The sequence below is a fragment of the Trichomycterus rosablanca genome, chromosome 6 (assembly GCF_030014385.1).
Source record: "Trichomycterus rosablanca isolate fTriRos1 chromosome 6, fTriRos1.hap1, whole genome shotgun sequence".
Classification (NCBI taxonomy): Eukaryota; Metazoa; Chordata; class Actinopteri; order Siluriformes; family Trichomycteridae; genus Trichomycterus; species Trichomycterus rosablanca.
The window spans coordinates 879,516-907,500 of NC_085993.1; the positions used below are offsets into that span (position 1 = coordinate 879,516).

Genomic DNA, 27,985 nt, shown 5'->3' on the forward strand with positions numbered 1-27,985 from the left:
ACGTATTAAAATCCTGCAAACGGAGAGAATTCAGGTTTCGTCCTGAATACACACCCTGTTCTACAGCGACTGTTGTTTTGTGTCCGGCTGTCGCTCAGGGTCCTCATCAGGACACGCTGGAGTTTCAGATGAACAGCCGGGATCAGTGCAAGATCTTCTGGAAGAGCTGCGTGGAGCACCATGCCTTCTTCCGCCTGTTCGATCAGCCCCAACCCAAATCCAAACCCATCCTCTTCAGCAGGGGGTCGTCCTTCAGATACAGGTACTGCGCTCAGATCTGTTCGTGTGAGGCTGAGACTCGACTGCTCAGGTAATGACGAGGATCAGACAGCATGCAGAGCGTGCAGTTCTTTAGATGTTCCTCTGGGTTCTCTTCTGAAAGTGTCCTTGGTGAAATTTTGATAGGCTGGAGAGTTTGTGAATAGTTCCTCTCACTGTGGTTCACTGGAGTCCTAGAGCCTTAACAATGGCTGTGTAACCCTTTCCAGGCCGATATATTTTAATGACCTTGTTTGAATCTCTTTAGAACGTGGTTGAGACCTTCTAGTCTGCTTTATGTAGAATTGTTTGGACCTGGTTCCTAGAGGATTAAGGGTCTCGTTTAAGGTCCAATCGGTGGCTGCATGACAGAGCCAGCATTTGACCCCAAAACCTTTCGATTGTCAGCTTAAAGCTCTATCGACGAGGCTTTTACCTAGTTGTGCTTTTGTGTCGGAGCGTGTTTGATGTGTGTTGGTTTGTGTGTGTTGGGTGACAGCGGGAGGACCCAGAAGCAGCTCGTGGAGTACGTTAGGGACAACGGGGTGAGACGAACACCCTACCAGAGGTGAGGCACCGACGATTAAACACCCTATCTTACATCATGCATCAGCACTTCAAATAAAAATGGTTCTTAGTCAGATGGATGGTATTTTCTTTGACAGGAGAAACAGCAGGATCCGCATGTCGTCTCGCTCCCTGGCCACCGAGTTGCCTAAGCAGGTCAGTAGAACGGTCATTAATCTGAATCGCAGCTTTTCGATGTGCTTTTAATCGTCGTTATTAGTGGTGTAACGGGTCACAGGTAATCCCCCACGGTCCGGTACACACGTTAACCACGGATCGATCACCAGTGTAATTATAATAGTGTGAAATACAGTTCAGTAAAAAAAAAAGTCACAGTATAAAGATCCAGACGAGGCCGCTGTGCGTCACATGATCTGACCTCTTAGTTCTATGTAGTACCAGAAGCAGTCATGGCTGTCAGACAAGAGGAAGAACCTGGAAATCCTCCTGTGTGGTTCAAATCACACGTACGGGAGCATTTCGGCTTCCCTGCATCACGTACCGCTGGCGACTGAACGGTGGTGGGCGGAACCGGTACGGTATGTGGGCACCGTGGCACCAGAAAGCCGCAAGGCCGCACATACTGACGATTTTATTTAAACGTGAAACGTCTTGAATGTTGTTGTTTTTTCTTTTCCTTTTTCTCCCCCTTTAGCGCAATCAATTGTTCAATTTGCATCGTGCTTCCTCTCTGTCTATGCCGAACCCCGCCCTGACCGAGGAGATCGAAGCTAACCCGTATCCCCTCCGACATATGAGCAGCAAGCCGGATGCATTTTGCCACCCACACATTTTATGAGTTTGGCGCCACCTAGCGTTGCATGTGGAGAGACACACCCTAAGGGCGCTCTTCCTCATCTCTAATCAGCCGGCAGAGGTCGTAATCTCATTCTGACAGAGAGAGACCCTCATCCGGTTCTTTGTCCCGCCCCCCAACTGAGCAACCGGCCAATCGTTGCTCATACAGCCGCTCAGCCTCGAACCGGGGAGGCAGAGCTGGATTCGATACCACGTATCTGGTGTGTTTTTTACCGCTGCGCCACCTGAGCGGTTGAATGTTGTTTTAATTTAAAAGCACGAGCAGACCTTTCAGGCTTTACGTTATCCTAACGTTCTTTAAGTGTTCCATCCTGAACGAACAGTGAAAGAAAAAGAACCTCTCAAGATGATACGGAAATAATTATAAATATTTGTAATAATATGAGACTAAAAACAAACATAAACAGATCTTCAGAAAGTCTCCTCACTTTTATATTTGGTTACAATCTGTGAGAGACGCTTATAATCTGGATTTAGCTCCGTCTGATTTACACCTTTTTGGAGGCTGAAAGAAGGTTCAAGGGGAAGAAGATTTTAATGTGATGATGATGTGAAAGCAGCGGCGCATCAGTGGCTACGAGCTCAACCAAACACATAAAAAAGTCGATACGACGATGTAGAAAAGTGATGGAGTTTGTTTGTAATTCTTAATAAATAGAGTTTAGAGATTTGTGATCCGTTACACCTCTAATCATCATCACGGTGGTTGTTTTATTTGTCCTCGTTGATCGTCTCCACTCATCACGTCTACGTATCCTTCTCTCCATCAGAGTCTGTCCTTCAACGACAGCCTGAGGATCTTCAGCTCTCCGTCTCCGGCTACCGTCTCCTTCCACTCGCTACAGTCCTCCTCACCCGTCCGAACGGAGAGCAACAGCAAGCCGCAGATCCAGCAGATCCAGCACCCTGTGAGACCACCCGCCCCCGTGATGGAGGAGCCAGCCATGTCTCAGCCTGCATCTAACTCCGCCTTTCCAGGTGCCCTTCATTCCCCGGCGGCAGGAGGCCGCGCCCCCTCGTTCGTGCGCGTAGAGAGTAGCTCCTCCCAGAATGGCAACGATTACGGTGCGAGAGCGCTCGAGGGTGGGTGGGGCCGGGCGAATCGTCTAGGTTCGGGAGGCGACAGGGCGTTCCTGTCGCAGTTAGATGCCCTGGAGGCCGAGTTCACCCGGTCCGCGCAGGTGCCCGCCTTCCCGCTGCAGTTCAGCGAGGAGTTCATCGACGACGACCCCGCCGAAATGTCGTTCTACGCCGGCGGCACCGAGGCCTACGCGTCAGGGCCGGACGAGAACGCCCACGCGTTCAGATACGACGACTGCGGAATGGACGGGAACGTCTCCGAGGGCGTGTGCGGCCGCTCCGAGACCAGCTCTCTGGTCAACAACCGCTCGGAGTGCAGCTCTCTGGACGACCTGGCCGTGTCCACGTCGTCCCTGCGCCTGGCCGAGTCCGAGGATCTCTCCGAGTCCAGCTCCATGCTCAACTTCCCGCCGTGCTCCACGCGCTCCGAGACCAGCTCGGCCATGCAGTTCAGCGACCTGGTGGAGCAGCTCGAGCAGCTCAGCTGCCCCCCCACGGGCACCGAGGGCTCGGGTGGTTCCAGCTCCGACTCGGAGTCGGACTGGGGCTCGGACGGAGATCTGCTCTCGGATCAGAGTTACTTATTCAGTAATCCGTTCACCGAGAGCGCAGAGATGGAGGAGTTCCTCCTCGAGTGCCGTAACCTCCGCGCGTTAGGCCCGGGAGAACCTCAGAACCTCCACCCCGCCTAAAAAAATAGCCCCCCCCTCCCCCCGACGTTATATTAACAGGGTAGACTCATGCGGCATTTCGTTTATACTCAGGGTCTGTGTGAAAACCTAGTGACCCGCCCTGCTCCCCACTAACCTACCTGATCAGCTGCCGGGCGCTCCCTCGTCATTCAGTCGGATCATCACTCAGAATTGAGGCGCCTCAGTAGGAGCATTTTAAGGGATCTTAGAATTTAGACACGCCCTCTTCTCAGGTGTGTAGGCTGACATAAAATGCGTCTGTATATAGAGAGAGCCAGGTTTTCACACAGACCCTAAATATGATCAAATAATCAATAATAAAACGGGCACTTTCTTTTCTTTATTTCATTTCTCACTTAAATCTTCTTCTAATGGAACTCTCTCTCAGTGCACTTAATCACCAGCACGTCTCTCCGTCTGCTGTGTCCACATTCTGTACTTTCTGGGGTCTCGTTCACTCTGGTACGGGTTCGGTACCAGAATTAGGGATTGTGTATCCGGCTTGGAGTGCAGGTCCGTCGTCCCTGCTCGCTTCTCTGTGCTCTTTTTCATGCTTCCTATCTGAATCAGTTTTATATATTTAAATCAGCCATGATAAGCGTACAGTAGTACAGTCCGCTGCGTTTACAGCCTGAATTTGTATTGTTTAAGGTACATAAAACTAAATGTCAGTAGTCTGTAGATTAATGCTGCACCGTAAATGCTTTCTTTTATTCGACGGTACTCGAAAAGGTCGGCGTTCAAGTTTGACCCGTGAATGTGTTTGCGCTAATCTGTTGATTCACCAGCTGGGGGCGCAGTTTAAGCTTTTGATTTGTATCATGTTAGGTTTTATATGCAGCTTTTTTTCTACAAGCACAATCAGGCACATTTAAATACATCAAGCAAATGTGAATTTAACAGAAGACATTAAATAAAAAAATATAATAGTCTTAAGTCGGGTCGTGAGTCGAAGCTCAGTGATGGGCATTCATGCCACTTTACAGGACTGTTAAATGACCTTTTTTAAGCACCAAGGTTCTAAGAAGTAAGTCTCAGGAGAACCAGTTCAAGAACCAGAGTTCTTTTGGTTGAAACGGCCTTTGAGTGATATTAGAAAGTCTTAATCTCCGGTACCATGAACATTAGACGGGGGGTTCCAATCATTTCGTCCATACAGTGTAGAACTGAGAGAGTGAATGTGTGTGATGATCATGATGGAGTTGCTCCTGGTTACGCTTTGATCTTGATTTTAGGACCTTGTTGATGCCGTTCTGAGGTTTCGTTGCTGCACATTTATCACTTCTGTACTCGCTTGTTTTGTACCTTTTGATGTTACATATACATATATATATACACACCGACCAGGCAACATTAAAACCACCTCCTTGTTTCTACACTCACTGTCCATTTTAGTTCTACAATTACTGACTGTAGTCCATCTGTTTCTCTACATGCTTTGTTACCCCCTTTCATGCTGTTCCTCAATGATCAGGACCCCCACAGAGCAGGTATTATTTAGGTGGTGGATGATTCTCAGCACTGCAGTGACACTGACATGGTGCTGGTGTGTTAGTGTGTGTTGTGCCGGTATGAGTGGATTTTAAACACCGTGTCCACTCACTGTCCACTCCTACCTAGTCGTTCCACCTTGTAGATGTAAAGTCAGAGACGATCGCTCATCTATCGCTGCTGTTTGAGTCGCTCGTCTTCTAGACCTTCATCGGTGGTCACAGGACGCTGCCCACGGGGCGCTGTCGGCTGGATGTTTTTGGTTGGTGGACGATTCTCAGTCCAGCAGTGACAGTGAGGTGTTTTAAAAAGTCCAGCAGCGCGGCTGTGTCTGATCCATTCATACCAGCACAACACACACTAACACAGCAGCACCATGTTATGAGGAATCCCTACGACCCTCCCTCAGACAAGCCGATACGAGATACTGTACTATATCAGAACAACCTTAAATCCTTAAGGAAGGGCGGTGGTTACTCCGTGGATAAGGTACTGAACTAGTGATCATAAAAGTTGCTGGTTTAAATCCCACCACCATCACCAATTTGCCACTGTTGGCCCCTAAGCAAGGCCCTTAACCCTCAATTGCTTGGATTGAATACTGTCACATAAATGCAGCAAATCTTCTCTAGTACCGCTGATGTAGCCACGATTTCTTTATCATTGTGATTCTAGCTGTTATAATTCTGTTCTGCTTTACACTGAAACACCGACGTTTCCTTCTCTTCACGATTCTGTCTCTTCCTCACCACACAGCCCAGAACTTTATTCACACCCAGCCTATATGTGGCATCACCAGCATGGCACAGACGTGGTTTAATCTGGGCCGGTCGCCGACTCTGCTTCCTGGCTGACGTGCTTCTCACGAGGAGGACGCTTCTTCCTTCTCGCCCGACGTCGTTTCCGTTTCATTTCCCGCTTCATTCGATCCCGTTTCACCGTAGCGCTCTGGCTACGCTCTCTGGAAAGCGGCTCGCTCTTTTCCAGTCCACTCTCTACAAAACACCCCGGTCGGATTAGCGGTTCGAGTTCCTGCGGCCGGTCCTTTCTGGCACTTTAACTCTTGGCGCTGTGGAATAGCCGCTCCCTCTGTAGAATACTCCAGATGCCTTGAGGATCGTTTATAAAAGAATAATAACCAAGAGTACGAATGAAGAAACCAGGCGGCTCATGACCATGACGTGCAGTCCTTGTTGTTTGGTGTTGAGCACATGAGCACGTCCTCATTGTCATTTTGTGAGCAGATAAAGCGACACTCGGCACGGATTGTGTGCCGTTTGTTTATCCCGAAGCTCCTCTACTCTCACAAGCGAGGGCGAGCCGTGTACCCGGGCACTAAACGCAGGGCATTCCTGGACATTTCTGGATCCGGACTTTGTTCTGTAATGAACTGGCGTCATTTCAGTTTGAGAATAATTACGATCATTTCCAAACAACTGAGCTGTACTGAATACGTGAATACATGAACCCTTCAGGGTCTGAACCTTTATACCCCGGTGGTGTCTGGTCGTCCTTTAACGCCCCACACCCTACATGGTCTACATCACTCCATCGTACCGTAACGTAGCCTCACAGCTTCTATCTCAACAATAAACCAAACAGGGCTGCAGGTCGGTAAACTGAAGTGCTGTTGATACTCACGGCTGGTCATGATCACTTTTTAAATCGCTTCAGCAATCGTTAGCTGTAAAATATTCTACTAGTCCAAATAAAAAGAACAATAATTTGCTTATAATTGACGTTTATGCATCAGATTTTTGTTAGCCTGGTAAATCTGAGTATGTGCATGCAGTTTATTTACATATTAGAGTAATCTAGAGTAAATAAACATGAATATTTAGAGAAAAATTATATTAATATTATAATAATCTGCCTTTAAATACTCACAGTTTAAGGCCATATTCCAAATGTAAACATTTTGTTCCTAATAGTTCCTCATGGTTCCTAATAGTTCCTCATGGTTCCTAATAGTTCCTCATGGTTCCTAGTAGTTTCTCATGGTTCCTAGTAGTTTCTCATGGTTCCTAATAGTTCCTAATAGTTCCTCATGGTTCCTAATAGTTCCTCATGGTTCCTAGTAGTTTCTCATGGTTCCTAGTAGTTCCTCATGGTTCCTAGTAGTTTCTCATGGTTCCTAATAGTTCCTCATGGTTCCTAATAGTTCCTCATGGTTCCTAATAGTTCCTCATGGTTCCTAAGGTTCCTAATAGTTCCTCATGGTTCCTAAGGTTCCTAATAGTTCCTCATGGTTCCTAATAGTTTCTCATGGTTCCTAAGGTTCCTAATAGTTCCTCATGGTTCCTAAGGTTCCTAATAGTTCCTCATGGTTCCTAAGGTTCCTAATAGTTCCTCATGGTTCCTAAGGTTCCTAATAGTTTCTCATGGTTCCTAAGGTTCCTAATAGTTTCTCATGGTTCCTAATAGTTCCTCATGGTTCCTAAGGTTCCTAATAGTTCCTCATGGTTCCTAAGGTTCCTAATAGTTTCTCATGGTTCCTAATAGTTCCTCATGGTTCCTAAGGTTCCTAATAGTTCCTCATGGTTCCTAATAGTTTATGTTGAGCAAGTGTTATAGATTTTGAAGCGTAATGATGAATCTAGCTCAGCTTTACACTAAATAACCACAGAAACGAAGAATTTACACTTTAATCCTGTATAACAGGAACTTCACTGAATGTATCGCTAAAGCTTCATGCTTAATCAGCACAATAACTGCAGAGCACTAATCATAATCAGACACCATCACATCTATACACTTTATACACACTAGCCGAACACTGCTGCTCACTGCTGCACTCTGGAACCACCGTCAAGCTCAAGTACTAACATTAAAAGCTTCTATTTGACATAAAGAGTCACATAAATGTGCTATAATATTGAATCGTCTTTATATCGGATCAGAACCACTTTGTACCAGTACTTCTGATAAAAACGAGCTGTTATGATAGATTTTTGTACCAATATTATTAGAACTTTTATTTCTTTAGACATTTAAGCACTTTTTAATAGTATGAATTCTTACCTGTAGTTAAAATCATGATGTACTCAAGTAACTTGACCAGTAATCAGAACGATGCCGGTTTAGGCCCCACCACTGGCAGGACGGCCTGTTTTTGCGTTTTTGGTCACATTTAAAGTGTCTGTAACGCCGTAAACGTATTAAACATGAGCTGAAAACTAGTGCAGCCGACGAGTATTTACATTTATTTAACCCACGTTTTTAAATCTGCTGCTGTTTTATTTTCTGCTTAATGCGTAACTATACAGTATATATATATATATATTTTTTTTTCCAGATTAGTTAAACCTTGTTTATATTCAGCCCAACACACTGCACCTTACACAGCGCTCTACAGATCCTGTTTTACACCCCATATATACTGTAGTATTTTATTTCATCATTTTTTTTATTCATGTTTTTATCACTGCACACAGTAAATGCTTCATTTCAGAACAGTAATGTGAAAATTATGATGCTTATGTTCGTAAATCTTCTTCAAATCTAAATAAAACTTTTACTTTTGGCTACCTGAGATTTAAGACTTTAATATGAATGTTTTTACCCTTTTATTATTGTTTATAAAACGACTAAAATCCCAGAGATTCACGCCCTCACATCAGTCCACGACGTGTAAACGAACTGGTACCTCGGTTATTCATGATCCCAACACTACGAGACGTTCGGAAAGTTCCCTCTATAAGATTACAGTACAGCAGCATGGAAAATAAAACAGGAATTTTAAGTGTCCTCAAAAGGTCGGTGAATAATTAACCATTACTCTTCATCCAGCAGGTGCTGTGGTTTAGACCCGGCCTTAAACTGCCGTGTGATGTGTTTATAAAAACAGATTCCCGTCCAAGCCAAGCTCTCAAACATTTCAGCACTGGACAAGGTTCAGGTTCTAAATTGGCTTGTTTACTCTGGTTATAGCTTGTAGCTGAGCAGACGTGGTTTTCCACAAGTAAACACCCCTGGACCATTAAGATTTTACCCTGGGTTTGTGTGTTTGCCCCTGTATCTGAGCAAGAAAGTGCATTTTAACCCAAATTCATTCTAATGTAATGGTTTCTACCTAATAAATATCTAGGCTATCTTTTTTAATGATCTTTTTATGCGTTAAAATGCTTAGCCAATCCGCTGCTGGGGACCCCGACAGCGACCAAAGAGGGCGTGTGCGCTCGTACTTTGATGGACTTGCGCGTGAGGTCTTTTTGGCGCACAAGAGCCACGCCCGATCTCTGCTATCCTCCACTTTCTGTACAGGCACCCTGGGTGACTTACCCTTAGTCCTGTCTTTTTCCACCCAGCAGACTAAAAGCCAAATTGTGTCTGCTGCAGGCACCTGCTAGAGGGCGCCCAGCCGACCGGTATCCCGCTGCACCACCTGAGCGCCTTTCTTATCTTACACCATCAGATATAACTCGGGTTAGGGTCAGGGTTAGGCCCGATTCCACCTTCCTGAACCCCTAGACATTATCTGTGTGACTTGACAGCCACAAAATGGTTTTTAGTTCCTACATTCCTAAAGCTTTATTTGATCATTGATGGACGCTAACATCGGCGTCGTCACTGTGATGAAGAGTTTTCATAATACTGACATTTAGTGGCCGATACCAATATTATCAGACAGTTCTTGGTACCCAGCTGATACCAGGGCAGAGGAACAAAAATACCATTAAACTTTTATTGTACTAAAATTATAACTGTAATTGGACTAATGGACTAAAGGTTGCTTGTAAAAAGTAAGAATTATTTAAGGTATAATCATTCTTTAGACGTGGGTTGTACCCATTGATCTTTATTGCTGCTATGAGTAATTTAGGCCACTAGGGGGCATCATCAGGAGATCTGAGTCTCCACTAGTAAGTAAGTATTTCCCCATTATTATCATATTCTGATCATGTGACGTGTCTGAGTTACTAATACTACAGTAAATCTAACACATGCTGCTCTGTAGTTCACACGCTGGCATCAAACAGGGCATCGTTCCATCACCCTGGCATGTGTGCCCATCAGTGCACATCAGCGACAGGTTAGAGGTGAAGAGTCAAAATAATGGATGGATGTCAGACCACCAAAACTGAGGGTGCTGGTACCACTCCTTAGCAGGAATGGTACCAGCTTTCCTCCCAATCTGGTCGTATCCAATTCCCCAGTCTGCTGCAGACCTCCTCTCCTGACCACTCCTGACCATCACACGTGAGATGTTCTCCACGCTACCACAATACCATCTGAGGAACCCACACTGGTTTACTCCTGAATCCTAATAGTTCCTCACAGGTCCACATGGTCCTTCATGGCTCCTTATGGTACCACATGGTTCTTAATAGTTTCTCATGGTTGATTACAGGTCCAACTGGTCCCTCATGGCTCCTTATGGTACTACATGGTTCTTAATAGTTCATTGTGGTTCCTCACAGGTCCACATGGTCCTTCATGGTACCTTATGGTACTACATGGTTCTTAATAGTTCATCATGGTTCCTTATGAATCCACACAGGTCCACATGGTTCCTAATAGTTTCTCATGGTTCCTAAGGTCTACATGGTTCCTAATACAGGGGTTGGACAAAATAACTGAAACACCTGGTTTTAGACCACAATAATTTATTAGTATGGTGTAGGGCCTCCTTTTGCGGCCAATACAGCGTCAATTCGTCTTGGAAATGACATATACAAGTCCTGCACAGTGGTCAGAGGGATTTTAAGCCATTCTTCTTGCAGGATAGTGGCCAGGTCACTACGTGATGCTGGTGGAGGAAAACGTTTCCTGACTCGCTTCTCCAAAACACCCCAAAGTGGCTCAATAATATTTAGATCTGGTGACTGTGCAGGCCATGGGAGATGTTCAACTTCACTTTCATGTTCATCAAACCAATCTTTCACCAGTCTTGCTGTGTGTATTGGTGCATCGTCATCCTGATACACGGCACCGCCATTGGATGCACATGGTCCTCCAGAATGGTTCGGTAGTCCTTGGCAGTGACGCGCCCATCTAGCACAAGTATTGGGCCGAGGGAATGCCATGATATGGCAGCCCAAACCATCACTGATCCACCCCCATGCTTCACTCTGGGCATGCAACAGTCTGGGTGGTACGCTTCTTTGGGGCTTCTCCACACCGTAACTCTCCCGGATGTGGGGAAAACAGTAAAGGTGGACTCATCAGAGAACAATACATGTTTCACATTGTCCACAGCCCAAGATTTGCGCTCCTTGCACCATTGAAACCGACGTTTGGCATCGGCACGAGTGACCAAAGGTTTGGCTATAGCAGCCCGGCCGTGTATATCGACCCTGTGGAGCTCCCGACGGACAGTTCTGGTGGAAACAGGAGAGTCGAGGTGCACATTTAATTCTGCCGTGATTTGGGCAGCCGTGGTTTTATGTTTTTTGGATACGATCCGGGTTAGCACCCGAACATCCCTTTCAGACAGCTTCCTCTTGCGTCCACAGTTAATCCTGTCGGATGTGGTTTGTCCTTCTTGGTGGTATGCTGACATTACCCTGGATACCGTGGCTCTTGATACATCACAAAGACTTGCTGTCTTGGTCACAGATGCGCCAGCAAGACGTGCACCAACAATTTGTCCTCTTTTGAACTCTGGTATGTCACCCATAATGTTGTGTGCATTGCAATATTTTGAGCAAAACTGTGCTCTTACCCTGCTAATTGAACCTTCACACTCTGCTCTTACTGGTGCAATGTGCAATTAATGAAGATTGGCCACCAGACTGGTCCAATTTAGCCATGAAACCTCCCACACTAAAATGACAGGTGTTTCAGTTATTTTGTCCAACCCCTGTAGTTTCTTATGGATCGACACAGGTACTCATGGTTCCTCATGTTTCCTTATGGATCCACACAGGTCCACATGGTTCCTAATAGTTCCTCATGGTTCCTAATAGTTCACTATGGATCCACACGGGTCCACAGACTTATTATGGGAATACAGATGTATTTTTGGTGTAACATTTAGCTTCATCCATCCATTTATGAAGATCAAAAATCTATTTTTGAACAATTAATAATAATAATAATAATAATAATAATAATAAGATGCCTTTATTGTGAAAAATTGAGCAGCAATCCAACGGCTCCTACACATATCAGTAAACATAGGAACTAAAAGTATATACACATAAACAACACACACACTCACACACACACACACACACACGTATCTTAAATATAAAGACTAAAACAGCAGCAGCTCATTTCTCTCAGACCATAAATCAAAGTTGTGACTCCTGTTGAAGAGAAAGTGAGAGAGCGACTGAGGGAGGGACGGTGGGAGGAAGTTCCTCCTGTACTGAGCTCTGTGTTTGTACAGGATCGGATCCAGTCCCTCCCACTCGGCGTTTCCCTCCCCCATCCGGGTCACACCCGGTGGGACACCGCGGTTAAACTGTAAACCAGCCGCCCGGCCCGACCGCATTCCTGATAAGCTTTCTCTCCTGGAATTACTTCCGGGTCACGCACACACATTTTTCTTTCCCCAGGCTCTGAGTGTGTGTGTGTGTGTTTTACTCTCTCTGTTCCAGCTTGACTTACACACGTCTCGCGCTCCTTCCTCGCCTTCGTTACGTGAATTTACAGTTTCAATATTTAGAGAAATGTTCATCTCTAGTGATCATGTTCTGATCCTGGGGAACGTTCGTCCCGTCTGGTCTCTGGACGCTCTCGTACAGGAGAGCAGCTCAATATTTAATCACTGTCAGATGGGACATGTGGAGCAGGCCTTCAGAGTCACAAACGGCAACTCCAAACACGCCAAACCTTCAAAACCAAGTCACCAAGTGCTCTGGGAGGAATTCAATCTTAGTTTAACGAGGAAGTTTGAGTTCATGTGCACACAGCCCGAGAATAAGGGCAGTGCTAGCTCAGTGGTTAAAATACAGGACTAGTAATCAAAAGGTCGCTGGTTCAAGCCCCACATCTGCAAGGTTGCCTCTGTCGGGCCCTTGAGCAAAACCCGAACCCTCAGTTGTAAATTGCTTTGGATACAGGCGTCTGCTAAATGCCCAAAATGTAAACGTAACGTCACTACCACCAAAGTCCTGCGTATAAACATATCGAAATAATCATTTTTTATGCTGCAAGTTCTGGAAAGTGTGTGTGAGTGTGTGAGTGTGTGAGTGAGTGAGTGAGTGAGTGAGTGAGTGAGTGTGAAGCATCATAAAGTGTGCAGTACCAACCGCTTCTTTTCCCCTGCATCAGGCGGGTACACATGGAGACCCGTATCAGCTGTACCTAAAAGATCAGATGAGTTATACTGGTGAAACACACCAAACCATCAGAGATTCATTGGGCAGCTGTAGCCTAGTGGTGAAGGTACTGGACTAGTAATCAGAAGGGTGCCGGTTCAAACCCCACCTCTGCTAGGTTGCAACTGTTGGGCCCTTGAGCAAGGCCCTTAACCCTCAAATGCTTAGACTGTATGCTGTCACAGTAGTGTCAGTCGCTTTGGCATCTGCTAAATGTCGTAAATGTAAATGTCATTGTAGCTGCTGCAGTTACGCCCTCTGCTGGCTGATGGATGGTGCTGCACAGAGACGGGGGATAACGGATATCAGTGCGTGACTCTCCGTGCGAGATGCGGATCTCCGCATGGGTCGGTGCTGCACACGTGTCGTAGAGGTCGTTCCTCGGCCAGGAGTGGGGGTCTGCAGCATGTAGTAGAGGGGAAAAATTTTGGGGGGAATTGGGTACGACTAAACAACTGTGCTGTTATCAGATAGAACATTTGCTGGGACTGAAAGACCAGTTGTATTATGCGCTGTTTTACTGGGACAATAAAGAGCGTCTGAGGGTCTGTCCGAAATCCTAGCGCCCCGCCCTGCTCCCTATACCGACCTGATCAGCTCCCTCAGTAGAGAGGATTCTAATAAGACCTGAACTCATGAGGCAGATTATTTAGATGCTCTGCTTTGTGTCACCGCAGTTTTAGCTTACTAAGCTAACACAGTTAGCATCAGGACGTTCAAACAGACGCTAGCACGCAGGCTAACGTCTCCCTCCGTGTACCGAAAACGCTTAAACTGTCCCTGACGCCCCAATTTACAAATAAACCCACTCGTATAATCACACCTTTATACAGACTAAACATCAATGAGAGTTTATTTACATTATGAATGGAAAAGAACTCTGTTAGTTGCTCCGCATTGATTCGTCCGCCATGTTTGTAGTTTTTTGTGCCGCACTGAATGCTGGGATTGATCTTCAGCGCTGAGGAGGCGTCGGACGCTCCCTCGTCATTCACACAGATCGTCACTCAGGATGAAGGCGCCTCAGTATCCGCTTGTTAAGTCGTGACGTGTCGACCTTATGAAACGTCACATCCGGGTCCAAGTTGGCTGAGACCCCTCGTATTTTCAATATACCACAGTGCTGTGTCCCAGTCGGAAAAAAACTACCCAACTGTCTTTCTACCGCTTTTCTTGCAATTAGATATCATGAAGTCATATTTTTGTTCATAATTTAATGTAAACTGTCAAATTGTATATTCATTACACGTGTTTCAAGCTGTTTTTAATTTACATGTAATATGTTCATATAATTTACATGTGATATCCTGGATTTTTTATTTTTATAAGCTATAAGCTATACTGATTAAAAGTAAAACCAAAGAGTCAGAAATGTCAGTTTTCATGTAATGAATTAAAAATATGACCCGCTTACCTCTTGATGAGTTGACATGAAATTAAATAATGACATGAACTAGTGTACTGCACATCTTGTCTATATATATATATATATATATATATATATATATAAGATATATATATATAATATATAATATATATATATATATATATAATATATATTATATATATATTATATATATTATATATATATTATATATATATATATAATATATAATATATATATACGAGAAAAGGTCTTTTATATATATTTATATATATATATATATATATATATATATATATATATATATATATATATATATATATATATATATATATATATATATATATATATATATATATATATATATATATATAAATATATATAAAAGACCTTTTCTCGTCCAGATCGCTATTGAGAAGGACTAGAAGTTTATGACTCGTGTTTGTAAACCCAATTTCCAATGACAGCGACACAGAGTTCCATAAGTTTTCCACAAACATTATTTATTTTAACTTTCTTCTTAAATTGGCTTATCCATTAATCCAAGTTTCTTATAAAAACAAAATAAAAACTCAATATGTTCGCAATTGGCGTATAACAAACAAAACTACGGTAAAAAATCTATTGCTCCGCGTCCTCTTTCTTTCCGTATATTTTATATATATTTTCCGTATATAGAGCCAATACAATTCTGCCCTCTTAAGGGCTAACCAAAGAGGACTAATGAATAACAGCATACATTGATTACCAGGAAAAATTATCAATAGTTAAAATACCAAGTCTCCACTTCAAATAAGTATTATTTAACCAAACAGGAAATATTTATGACAATAAACATAGAAAATTACAATTAGTGCAATATTGCTTTTACAATATATATAAAAAGGTTCAGAGGTTCAGCCTTATCTTATCTTATCATATCATAGTTGTTTGCGTTTGGACCCGGAAATGGTCCGAACGTCACGTGTGACGTCAGACTTAACAAGCCCATTAGACACGCCCTCTTCTCGGGAGTGTAGGATGATGGGAAACGTGTCTGTGTAGGGAGAGCGCTAGGTTATCACACAGACCCCGGATGGTTTATTAACGCCGCGCTCCTCTCTCAGCTCCAGTGATGGACAGCCTTCAGCTCTCTCCGTCTCCCATCAAATCCAGGAGTCCACTGAGCGCGTCCTCGTCCTTTCAGATGTCCACGCTCAGCCTGCCTGGTCAGCCACCGTCCAGCCCCAGCCTGAACGACGCGGGCAGCATCAGACTGGAGGAGGAGGAGGAGCTCAGGAGGAAGGTAGGACGCTGACTGATACCTGACCGAGTGGGGATTAGTACCTGTGCTGCGACTGATGTGGGATGTGTTCTCTCTTGCAGAGGTATCCCACTGATAAAGCTTACTTCATAGCCAAAGAGATCCTGATGACCGAGAGGACGTACCTGAAGGACCTGGAGGTCATCACCGTGGTGAGATCACTGCCCTGTTTTTTGGGGTCGGGGGTCCTATTGATGGTGTCTGATATTCAGTGTTGGTTTTGGAATCTTTTAATAGTATTATGTACTGTAGAGGGTGAAAGGTATAAGTTCTTGGCACTGCTCACTGAGGAACATCCCCTCGTGTCCCTGATCCTAAATTGTTCATGTTCCGATTTATTTTAAGAACGTCAAAAATTAGTTTTAGAATAAACATTAAAATGAAATTAAAAACATTAAACATTTTGTCTTTATGTGGTCTTAGCTTTATTTATAATTCACTGTTTTTTTTATTCCCTTTTTACATGCTGTCCCAACTTTTCAGGAATTAAGAGTTTTAATAATTGGCATTAATAATAATAATAATAATAATAATAATAAAATGCATTTAGCAGATGAGTTTACACAGTTTATGATTAGTTTGTTTCTGTGTTTTAAGAGAAAATCAGCAACAGAAATACACGACCATTACACGTGTATGTAAACTTTTGACTACATACCATAAAACGTAATTAATTATACATGACGGATAAGGGTGTATAAGAGTGTATAGGGGTTTTGACTCCATTGGCACCAAGCCAGTGGCAAAAGATTGGTGCTGAACGACGATTCCGTTAGATACTGAAACCCACTGTGTGAACCCACCGTGTTCCGGTGAAAAGAAGCGGTTGGGTACTGCACACATGGCTCTCCTCAGAAAGATATAACCAGGGGAACTGGATACGACTAGCAGGTTCCTGCGCTTGCTTTTATATTTATTCTTTGCTCTTACATTTAAGCCCGTGTTTATACTTGTAGTTCGGTTCCCTTGGTCTGGATTAGTCCTGACTTGCTTCGCGTTCACACTCACAAATGTACAATTTACAAAGTCGTCATGGTATCAGACTTTTCTATAATGCAGGACATAGAATATTTTCTGTGTGTGTTTGCATATTGAATGATTTTTTTGTTTAGTTTTTTAACGGGTTTCCACAATTGATTGAAAAGCACGGGACCACTGGTCTCCCGCTGGATTCTGTGTTCTAGCTCAGAAACGTTTCCCATATCTCGGTCTCAGTACACTTTATTTTGTACATTATGAGTTTAGCGAACCCTAAATGCGCTCGGTTAGAGTCAGAACGCCGCGCTTGACTCGATCGGTTGTCACTTGCCGTGTTTACCTGCTGGAATCTTTACCAAACGGAAACAAGAAGAGGTGGTAAAATGGATAAATGAGTCGAAACGGCACCAGAACTACCGGTCGACTGGGCGCCATCCAGCAGGCGCGATTGGCTTCCAGCCCGCTGGGTGGGGGAAGACCAGACTTAGTGGGCAGGGTTATCAACGCTGTGTAAGGACCATGGTTGCCTGTACAGAAAGTGGAGAAGCGCAGAGATCAGGGCGTGGCTGTCCGTACGCGAAGCCGACCTCACGCGTGAATCCACCGAAGTATAGAAGATAAGAAGGGATTGGTGGACCAAACAAGTTGCATACAAGTGTGTGTCAGTGCTGGTCGCATCTTGTGACATCATGTCCTGTACCTGAAACGAATCACACCAGAATTTCTTGGAAATGGACCGAGACCCCACTGCTCAGATGCTCTCGGTTTGCTTGTTGGGGTGCACCAGAGTTGGATGGAAGGCTTTCGACCAAAGCTGACGGGTAGAACCACACCCTAAGAAAACTCTACTTCTGGTTACCGGTGCTGTGTGAGTTTGATCAGTAGTTATGGATAATGCTGCTGGTCAGCAGTGGGTCACTGGCGCTTAGTGTCCAGTGGCCTCCAGACGGCTCGGTGTGGCCTGTTTTTTTCTGCACATGCTGCATCAGTTTACAGTGAAAAGTTGTGTGTGTGTGTGTGGAGCCTCCTCACTGATGTAACCTAAGCTTGAGTTTTTTGTTATGCTGATTGTGTGTGTGTGTGTGTGTGTTCCAGTGGTTCCGCAGTGCGGTGATTAAAGAGAACGCCATGCCCGAAGGCCTGATGACCCTCCTGTTCTCCAACATCGACCCCATCTACGAGTTCCACCGTGGATTCCTCAAAGAGATCGACCAGAGACTGGCTCTGTGGTACACACTCACGTTCTTCTATCACAGCGGCCACCGATGATGTTCCAGACTAAACTGGGAGGGAAATGGATTCAAAAACAGAGTCATGCCGACTGTAGATACAGCAGTAGACAGAAAATATCCGCCTCATGTTGTTGTGTTTGTGTCTTGCCACCAGGGAGGGGCGCTCTAACGCTCATGTGAAGGGAGATTACCAGAGGATCGGAGATGTTATGCTGAGGAACATGTGCGCACTAAAGGTGAGGTAGAGTAATGTGTGAGTGATATTATTATAAATACAGGGTGAAACACACGCTAGCACACCAGAGCTGGGATCTGGAGTACATGGTATCGAGTCTCAGATCTGCCTGCCAGCTCGGTCACGACGATTGTTGTTCAGATACGGGCGGGACTAAGCCGGATGGGGTCTCTCTCTCTCATGACTAATGCAATTACGACCCCTGCTGGCTGATTGATGGCGCCTGCACAGAGACGGGGAGAGAGCGCTGATCAGGGCGCGTCTCTCCGTACACAGCGCTGATCCGCACTGCACTCGTCAAAGCGTAGGTGACGAGATGCACACGTCTGCTGCCCACGTGTCGGAGGGGGCATGGGATCGGCGTCGGTGGAGAGGAAGCGTGACGCAATCGGGCAATTGGACGCGACTAAAAAGGGAGAACATGCATAATGAAAATATAAATAATAATGAAAATAAATACAGGTTTATAAATGTAAGAAGAAGTACGTATCTGTTCTTGTGTAAATCTGTGATCTGAGCGTGTACATGGCCCCTGCAGGAGTTCACCAGTTACCTACAGAAGCACGACGAAGTGCTGACCGAGCTGGAGAAGGCCACGAAGCGGATAAAGAAGCTGGAGACGGTGTATAAGGAGTTCGAGCTGCAGAAGGTGTGTTATCTGCCTCTCAACACCTTCCTGCTCAAGCCCATCCAGAGACTCATGCACTACAAACTGATCCTGGAGCGCCTGTGCAAACACTACGCTCCGGAGCACAGGGACCACCACGACTGCAGAGGTGATTCTCTCTCTCTCTCTCTCTCTCTCTCTCTCTCTCTCTAAGGATTTAGACACGCCCTCTTCTCATCTCGGGCTCCTCTCCGCCGTATCTGTGCTTAACTTCTGTTTACATCATATAAACGTATGATTGAACGAGGGCAGTTGTAGCCTAGCGGTTAAGGTAGAGCAGAAGGTTGCTGGTTCAAACCCCACCACTTGAGCAAGGCCCCTAACCCTTAATTGCTTAAATTGCTTTGGATAAAAGCGTCCGCTAAATGCTGAAAATGTAAACTGAACGCTGCAGTAAGTGACATTTTATGCGTTTTCTCCCAGTTTAGTCATAACCAGTTCCTCTTCCTCTGCTGGAGCCCCTGATGGTGTACCCATGCACGCTCCACGTTCTGTACAGGCGTCTCCACCTACTAACCAGGGTCCTTACACTTTTTAGTCCCGTCTCTTCCCACCCGGCAGACTAGCGGCCGATTTTCTCGCTGCACCGTCGGCGCTGCCGATCATATCGAGTCCTGACCTGTACACAGCGATAAATGTTCTTCTGCCATGTCGGATGAAGCGTGCGTTCAGTGTGCGTGTGTGTTCCACCCACAGAGGCGCTGAAGGAGGTGACCGAGGTCACGGCGCAGTTACAGAGCAGCCTCATCCGACTGGAGAACTTCCAGAAGCTCACCGAACTGCAGAGGGACCTGATCGGCATCGAGAACCTCACCGCTCCTGGCAGGGTGAGCTACCGGATATGATGGACTTCATCAAGCATCTCCACATATATAGTTATATACTTATTTATTTCATATAGTGGACTTTATTAGTCTAGTCAGAGTTCAAACAAAAACAGGGAGGTCCAGCATGCGAGATGTGATGTGAGATTAGTGCTGGACAATAATTCGATATCGATATATATCGCGATAGAAAATGTTTCAATAACGGTGATATGATTTTTAAACAAATTCGATTGATATGCATTACGTCAGTGCGCTTTGCCCGTCTTACTTTTTTGCAGAAGCATTTCTGCTCGCAGGTTCCCACAGGGACGCAATTCAACAGCGCACCTCAAGCGAGTAGTTCTCCATCAAAACAGTGCAGTTACACACTCAACATAAATGTCAACCACCAACACTATTACAGAAGAAGTGCTAGTACTGAGTACTAATACCAGTTATTAATATTACTTCTTATTAGTTGTGGCGCGCTACGAGTAAAGGCACCGACGGGATATTCGCGTTGCACTGTTGCCAGATTGGGCTGTTTTCCTCCTAATTGAGCGTTTTGTTTTTTTTCAAAAACAATTTAATAGCATTTAAATAACACTTCTATTGAAAAGAGAATATTCAGTTTTAAGAAGCTCCAGCATTGTAGAAGGATATTAAAAGTAAAGTGAATGTTCAATGCTGATTTGGCTTAATAGTGTCGGTCAGAATGTGTCATATCCTTGAAAGAAAATTTAAATTAGTTTTCCATGCATTCACACTGGCATGTTCTGGGGTTCAGATGAATCTCATCAGTACACACAAGTTTGCAATCAAATGATCAAGTATTGCAAAGGAATATCTTTGAAATTCTGTTAAGGTTATAGGCTATATTTTAGTTGTTCACAGGGAAAATGAGAAAAAATAAAAAGCTTATTATGTTAGGCTTGATGTAATTCTACATTACATTTACTGCCTGTATAGGTAAACGAGTGAGTGACCAAAACACTACTAGATCAACAGCTACTTGCCACATACAAAAATAAGGTATCAGACAGTTTCTGTGCCGCCCCTGTGTGAGCAGTGGTCTCAGTCTGGCCACCACTATGGAAACTGTCTGGCTCCGCCACTGTCCACAGTTGAAAAAGAAGCAGATGAAATAGCTGATAAGAGATGAAGGACTGATTCAGTCGTATATTCAGCTTGTATTTTTTGCCAGAAACCAGAAAAGAGGTTTGCAGGTGCAGCCATCCAATTTTGGTGTTTTTGGCAGTTTTTCTGACATTTGTGTTATTCATATCGATATCGGAATTATATCGTATCGACCAAAATTAGGAGTTATATCGTGATATAAATTTTAGCCATATCGTCCAGCCCTATGTGAGATACATCAGGAACCGCTGCATTATTTTGTTTTTTTAATTTTTGCTTAACACTGTAATTGTTTGACCAAGAAAATAATGTTTAAAAATGATTTATTTGCATTTCTTAGTTTCTTGGGGCTACACCAACAACAATTAATGCTTTTTTTTTACTAGTGCTACTTAATGAGTCTCTACCAAACCGTTGAGATGATCACAGAAATGATGCACCTGTTCATGAGTGATATTTCAGCTGCACCACAGTGACATCTACCAATATTCTTGAGTTTAACACGTGTCAACAAAGGAGTAGATACGACCCAAACTTAAATACAGTATCTTTACCCAAGTGTTCAGACTCAAAGTAATCTCAACCGAATGACTGAGCAGAGCATTAAAGGGTTAAGTGGTCTGGTTTCTGTCAAGTTATATTTTCTATCTATGGACCAGTAATGACACAGATTAAAGCTGTTATTATGCTGAAACCAGTGCAAGTGTAACACGGAGCTAAAATAAGTGCTGGTTCTGACCCTGCAGGGGAACGCTTCTTCACTCAGAGCCGAGCTTATTGTCGAGCTGCGTTCACTCACAGACTGCACATAATCCCAGCATTACCTCCCTGAGCACTAAACTCCAGAGCGTTGCTTTACGATATGAGACGACTGCAGAAGGGGCAAAAATATCGATGTGATTTTGTTGGGTTCATGTTGTCCCTGATTTTGTATGCGACCCAGGCAACACAAACAATGGATCTTACCCTCTGTGGGTTACAAGCTGTAACATAAAGCCTCCTCAAGAGGGCGCTCGCCTATAAGTTTATTTAATTATTATTAATTTTCCCTGCAGCTCATTTTTTTCAGCTCGCAACCCACCTAAGGATCACGAATTAGTGGGTAAAACTTTGGCTTATCAAAAGGAAGGTCGGGGCGGCACGGTGGCTCGGTGGGTAGCACTGTCACCTCACAGCAAGAAGGTCCTGGGTTCGATCCCCAGGTGGGGCGGTCCGGGTCCTTTCTCTGTGGAATTTGCATGTTCTCCTCGTGTCTGTGTGGGTTTCCTCCGGGAGCTCCGGTTTCCTCCCACAGTCCAAAGACATGACTGTGTTTGAGATTAAACCTGAACTGATGAATCTTGTGTGAGCAGTAACGACCGTTCCTGTCATGAATGGAACCTTATAATCCTAGTAAATAAAAAAAAAAAAATAATTTCTTCATTTATACTCACACAAACTGATTTCTGTATTAAGTATTATTTTATATTTATATAAAATATTTAGTATTATTATTTTCTTCCTATCAACCACTGACGACGAGACCGCTGTTATTGTACTGAAACGGTAACGCACTCCAGTGCGGCTCTGCTGTGCAGGTTCTGTTGGACCCTTGAGCAAGGCCCTTAACCCTCTCTGGTCCAGTGGTGAGCTGTACAGTGGCTTGCCCAAAGAATTTTATTGTACTGCATACGTGTAGACGTATATATGACAAAGATATTCTATTATTATTATTAATAATATTAAAACTCTGACCCCAACATCAGTACAAGCTTAAACACGCTGATAAAATGTCTTCTATACTGCCGTCATGCATTAACAACTGTGAGATGATCAGTGCTGGTGATTCCTTCTCTGACTCCTGTGTATTGTGACCACGCCTTGTTCCTGTTTGCAGGAGTTTATTAGGGAAGGCTGCCTGTACAAGCTCACCAAGAAAGGCCTGCAGCAGAGGATGTTCTTCCTGGTGAGTTCCACACCGTCCCTTTCTCTCACACAGAGTCTGAGCGTTATAACCAGCTGACCCAAAACTTCTGGCTCAGTTTTCAGACATGCTGCTGTACACAAGCAAAGGGGTCACGGCCACCAACCAGTTCAAAGTTCACGGCCAGCTCCCCCTCCACGGCATGATGGTGAGTTTCCGCTCCTTACGGCTCTGTGGTGCTCATCAGCGGGAGCATCACGTTCCACCCCGCATCTTCATTAAGCCTCTGAGATGAGTGATTCAGAAACACACTGATCTGAGCTCTGGAGGAGGAGGAGGAGGAGGACAGTTCGGGGTGATATATGGGGCTTTAGGCTTTGTTTCCGGGGGCCGTTGCCAAGGGTTTTAGAGACGGTGCACTAAAGCAGAGCTTTCAGACTCCACACAACCTGTAATGGAGCTTCTCAGGACACTAAATTAAACCGTCTTTTGTTGCAGCAGTGGCGGGTACTTACTTGTTTTATATTTATTTATCTAGGGTCAGACGGGGGGCGCTGTTGAGCTTGTCTCTCTGTCGTCCGTTCCTGTATTTAGGCGTCACAACAGTAGGTCATTCTGAACCGCATACCCGATTTTCAGGATTGTGTAGATGTTTTGGGGTTGTTTGGGGTAGGATTGTGTAGAGATTTTGGGGTTATATAGAGGTTTTGGGGTTATATAGAGGTTTTGGGGTTATATAGAGGTTTTGAAGTTGCTTTGAGGTTTTGGGGTTATATAGAGGTTTTGAAGTTGCTTTGAGGTTTTGGGGTTATATAGAGGTTTTGGGGTTATATAGAGGTTTTTAAGTTGCCTTGAGGTTTTGGGGTTATATAGAGGTTTTGGGGTTATATAGAGGTTTTGAAGTTGCTTTGAGGTTTTGGGGTTATATAGAGGTTTTGGGGTTATATAGAGGTTTTGAAGTTGCTTTGAGGTTTTGGGGTTATATAGAGGTTTTGGGGTTATATAGAGGTTTTGGGGTTATATAGAGGTTTTGGGGCAAGTCGTAGCCTAGTGGTTAAGGTACTGGACTAGTAAATAGAAGGTCGCTGGTTCAAGCCTCACCACTACCAGGTTGCCACTGTTGGGCCCTTGAGCAAGGCCCTTAACCCTCAATTGCTCAGACTGTATACTGTAACTGTAATGTAAGTCGCTTTGGATAAAAGGCGTCTGCTAAATGCCAAAAATGTAAATATATAGCTGTTTTGAGGTTATATAGAGGTTTTTGGGTTATATAGAGGTTTTGCGGTTATATAGAGGTTTTGGGGTTATATAGATGTTTTGGGGTTATATGGAGGTATATATGAGGTATATATGAGGTTATATAGAGGTTTTGGGGTTATATGGAGGTATATATGAGGTTATATAGAGGTTTTGGGATTATATAGAGGTTTTGGGGTTATATGGAGGTATATATGAGGTTATATAGAGGTTTTGGGGTTATATGGAGGTATATATGAGGTTATGTAGAGGTTTTGGGGTTATATAGAGGTATATATGAGGTTACATAGAGGTTTTGGGGTTATATAGAGGTTTAGGGGTTATATGGAGGTATATATGAGGTTATATAGAGGTTTTGGGGTTATATGGAGGTATATATGAGATTATATAGAGGTTTTGGGGTTATATGGAGGTTTTGTGGTTATATGGAGGTTTTGGGGTTATATAGAGGTATATATGAGGTTATATAGAGGTATATATGAGGTTATATAGAGGTTTTGGGGTTATATGGAGGTATATATGAGGTTATATAGAGGTTTTGGGGTTATATGGAGGTATATATGAGGTTATATAGAGGTTTTGGGGTTATATGGAGGTATATATGAGGTTATATAGAGGTTTTGGGGTTATATAGAGGTATATATGAGGTTATATAGAGGTTTTGGGGTTATATGGAGGTATATATGAGGTTATATAGAGGTTTTGGGGTTATATAGAAGTATATATGAGGTTATATAGAGGTTTTGGGGTTATATGGAGGTATATATGAGGTTATATAGAGGTTTTGGGGTTATATAGAGGTATATATGAGGTTATATAGAGGTTTTGGGGTTATATGGAGGTATATATGAGGTTATATAGAGGTTTTGGGGTTATATGGAGGTATATATGAGGTTATATGGAGGTTTTGGGGTTATATAGAGGTATATATGAGGTTATATAGAGGTTTTGGGGTTATATAGAGGTATATATGAGGTTATATAGAGGTTTTGGGGTTATATGGAGGTATATATGAGGTTATATAGAGGTTTTGGGGTTATATGGAGGTATATATGAGGTTATATAGAGGTTTTGGGGTTATATGGAGGTATATATGAGGTTATATAGAGGTTTTGGGGTTATATGGAGGTATATATGAGGTTATATAGAGGTTTTGGGGTTATATGGAGGTATATATGAGGTTATATAGAGGTTTTGGGGTTATATGGAGGTATATATGAGGTTATATAGAGGTCTTGGGGTTATATGGAGGTATATATGAGGTTATATAGAGGTATATATGAGGTTATATAGAGGTTTTGGGGTTATATGGAGGTTTTGGGGTTATATGGAGGTATATATGAGGTTATATAGAGGTTTTGGGGTTATATGGAGGTATATATGAGGTTATATAGAGGTTTTGGGGTTATATGGAGGTATATATGAGGTTATATAGAGGTCTTGGGGTTATATGGAGGTATATATGAGGTTATATAGAGGTATATATGAGGTTATATAGAGGTTTTGGGGTTATATGGAGGTTTTGGGGTTATATGGAGGTATATATGAGGTTATATAGAGGTTTTGGGGTTATATGGAGGTATATATGAGGTCACTCCTCACTCTGTCCTAACGTGAGTGTCTCTGCTTCACTCCCGCCTGCAGCTAATTGTTCTGGACACTCCGGTGAGTACGAGAGAACTCAAACTCCCACAATCCTTCACTCCCACAGACCGCTCCACCACCACCCGCGCTCTCCCCCTGACGTTCCTGTACCTCAGACCCCGGTGCTGCTCTTCTGCAGTAGATGCTGAACTCAGAAGGACGTGAAAGCGCTTCACTCGTTAGCTGTTACCCGGCGGCGGGGTGTGGGTTAGCCGTGCGCTAGTGCTTTAACTGTGTGTGTGTGTGTGTGGTGGTTTTTCAGGTGGAGGAGAGCGAGAACGAGTGGTCAGTTCCTCACTGCTTCACCATCTACTCAGCTCAGAGAACCGTCGTGGTGGCCGCCAGGTGATTCTTACCGTCCATATTCTATTTGAACTGCATTTTTATTGTTGGGCTAGATGGATAAAAGTATTTGGACACCAAAATCTTAGGCATTAACGTGGAGTTGCCCCCCACCGCCACAGCTGTAGCTATAATCCCGCATTCACATGGGCCACGCGAACCTTGGCGATGCTAAGTGGGCGGAGTCTGCGATACCACTGCCTTATGACGCGTCTAGACGTAAATGATCCATGAAGAAACATAACTGGAACTGCAGGGATTTGGGTTGAGTGTGAGTAGCCTTCAGTGTAGAATACTAGCCAGTAAAGTTCGCCGTACCGCCACGGCATTGCCTGGCATCAGTGAAACCACAGCAACCAAAGGTCAGCTCGAGTTCAGAAATCAGCTAATTGGGTGACGAGAGACGATAAGTCACTGCTGACGTCAACGTAAATTAACGGTAGTCCTGGATGCCCTGGGAAGGCGTCTGTGGGAATTTGTGCTCATATAGTCCATGTGTCCAGGCACTGATGCTCAGTCAGTGTTCCAGTTCATCCCAAAAGTGTTTTATGGGGTTAAGTCTTCCTCCACACTAAACATCAAAGCTCGACTTAACTTAGTAGTTAGCAGCGGCGTCCACATACTTTTACTTTTTATATAGATATTATAAATAGATAGAAGTATAGATAGACAGACAGATATGCAGACAGGTAGATAGATAGACAGACATATAGATAGACAGACAGATATATAGATAGACAGACAGATATATAGATAGACAGACAGATATGCAGACAGGTAGATAGATAGACAGACATATAGATAGACAGACAGATATATAGATAGACAGACAGATATATAGATAGACAGACAGAAATATAGATAGACAGACAGATATGCAGACAGGTAGATAGATAGACAGACATATAGATAGACAGACAGATATATAGATAGACAGACAGATATATAGATAGACAGACAGAAATATAGATAGACAGACAGGCATATAGATAGACAGACAGATATATAGATAGACAGTCAGATATGCAGACAGGTAGATAGATAGACAGACAGACAGACAGACAGACAGACAGAAATATAGATAGACAGTCAGATATGCAGACAGGTAGATAGATAGACAGACATATAGGTAGACAGACAGATATATAGATAGACAGATATGCAGATAGGTAGATAGATAGACAGAAGTGTAAATAGACAGACAGACAGGCAGATAGACAGATTGATCGATAACTAGACAGGCAGACAGGTACCACATACTTTCGGACGTATATTGTGCCAGGGTTTATATCTAGTGGCTGTTAAGGGTTATATAGATTATATAGGTTATATAGATTATATTGGTTATATAGATTATATTGGTTATATAGATTATATTGGTAATATAGATTATATTGGTGTTATAGATTATATAGGTTATATAGATTATATTGGTAATATAGATTATATAGGTTATATAGATTATATAGGTCATAAAGGTTATATAGATTATATAGGTTATATAGATTATATAGGTCATAAAGGTTATATAGATTATATAGGTCATAAAGGTTATATACCCGTGTGAAATCTGAAACTCTGTGCCGTGTCCAGCTCTAAGGTGGAGATGACCAAGTGGATCGAGGATCTGAACGTGGCGATCGACCTGGCCAAGAAATCCCAGGAGAAATCCGACCTGTTCCTGGATCCCAGTCTGTGTGATCGCTCCAACCGTGAGGACTGGTTTCTTCTAGTGTGGACTGTCTGTCTGCTTCATTAGTGTTGCTTGAGTTAGATATGAACCCAGCACCCCCTGTCCACCCCCTCCCCGAATTCTCCCACCCACTCCTCCTTTACCTTTTTCTCTTTGTGCTCCTCTGCACCTCGTCTCTCTCATTTACCCCTTCTGTTCTTGTTTTTGCCCCCTCACCCCCCCTCCTCCCC

General features: G+C 43.8%; 1 protein-coding gene across 2 annotated transcripts in view; it reads left to right on the plus strand.

Moving 5' to 3' along the window:
* Positions 1 to 27,985, plus strand: part of farp2 (FERM, RhoGEF and pleckstrin domain protein 2) — an 85,764-nt gene that overhangs the window by 47,051 nt on the left and 10,728 nt on the right. For both annotated transcript variants that reach the window (XM_062997204.1, XM_062997205.1), the window contains 14 exons: positions 99 to 262; positions 758 to 826; positions 924 to 981; positions 2,415 to 2,622; positions 15,665 to 15,843; positions 15,924 to 16,013; positions 17,935 to 18,068; positions 18,226 to 18,307; positions 18,845 to 19,082; positions 19,670 to 19,800; positions 22,793 to 22,861; positions 22,938 to 23,027; positions 25,983 to 26,065; positions 27,656 to 27,774. In XM_062997204.1, the coding sequence (XP_062853274.1) occupies positions 99 to 262; positions 758 to 826; positions 924 to 981; positions 2,415 to 2,622; positions 15,665 to 15,843; positions 15,924 to 16,013; positions 17,935 to 18,068; positions 18,226 to 18,307; positions 18,845 to 19,082; positions 19,670 to 19,800; positions 22,793 to 22,861; positions 22,938 to 23,027; positions 25,983 to 26,065; positions 27,656 to 27,774 (1,714 nt within the window). The remainder of the gene's footprint in view (positions 1 to 98; positions 263 to 757; positions 827 to 923; positions 982 to 2,414; positions 2,623 to 15,664; positions 15,844 to 15,923; positions 16,014 to 17,934; positions 18,069 to 18,225; positions 18,308 to 18,844; positions 19,083 to 19,669; positions 19,801 to 22,792; positions 22,862 to 22,937; positions 23,028 to 25,982; positions 26,066 to 27,655; positions 27,775 to 27,985) is intronic.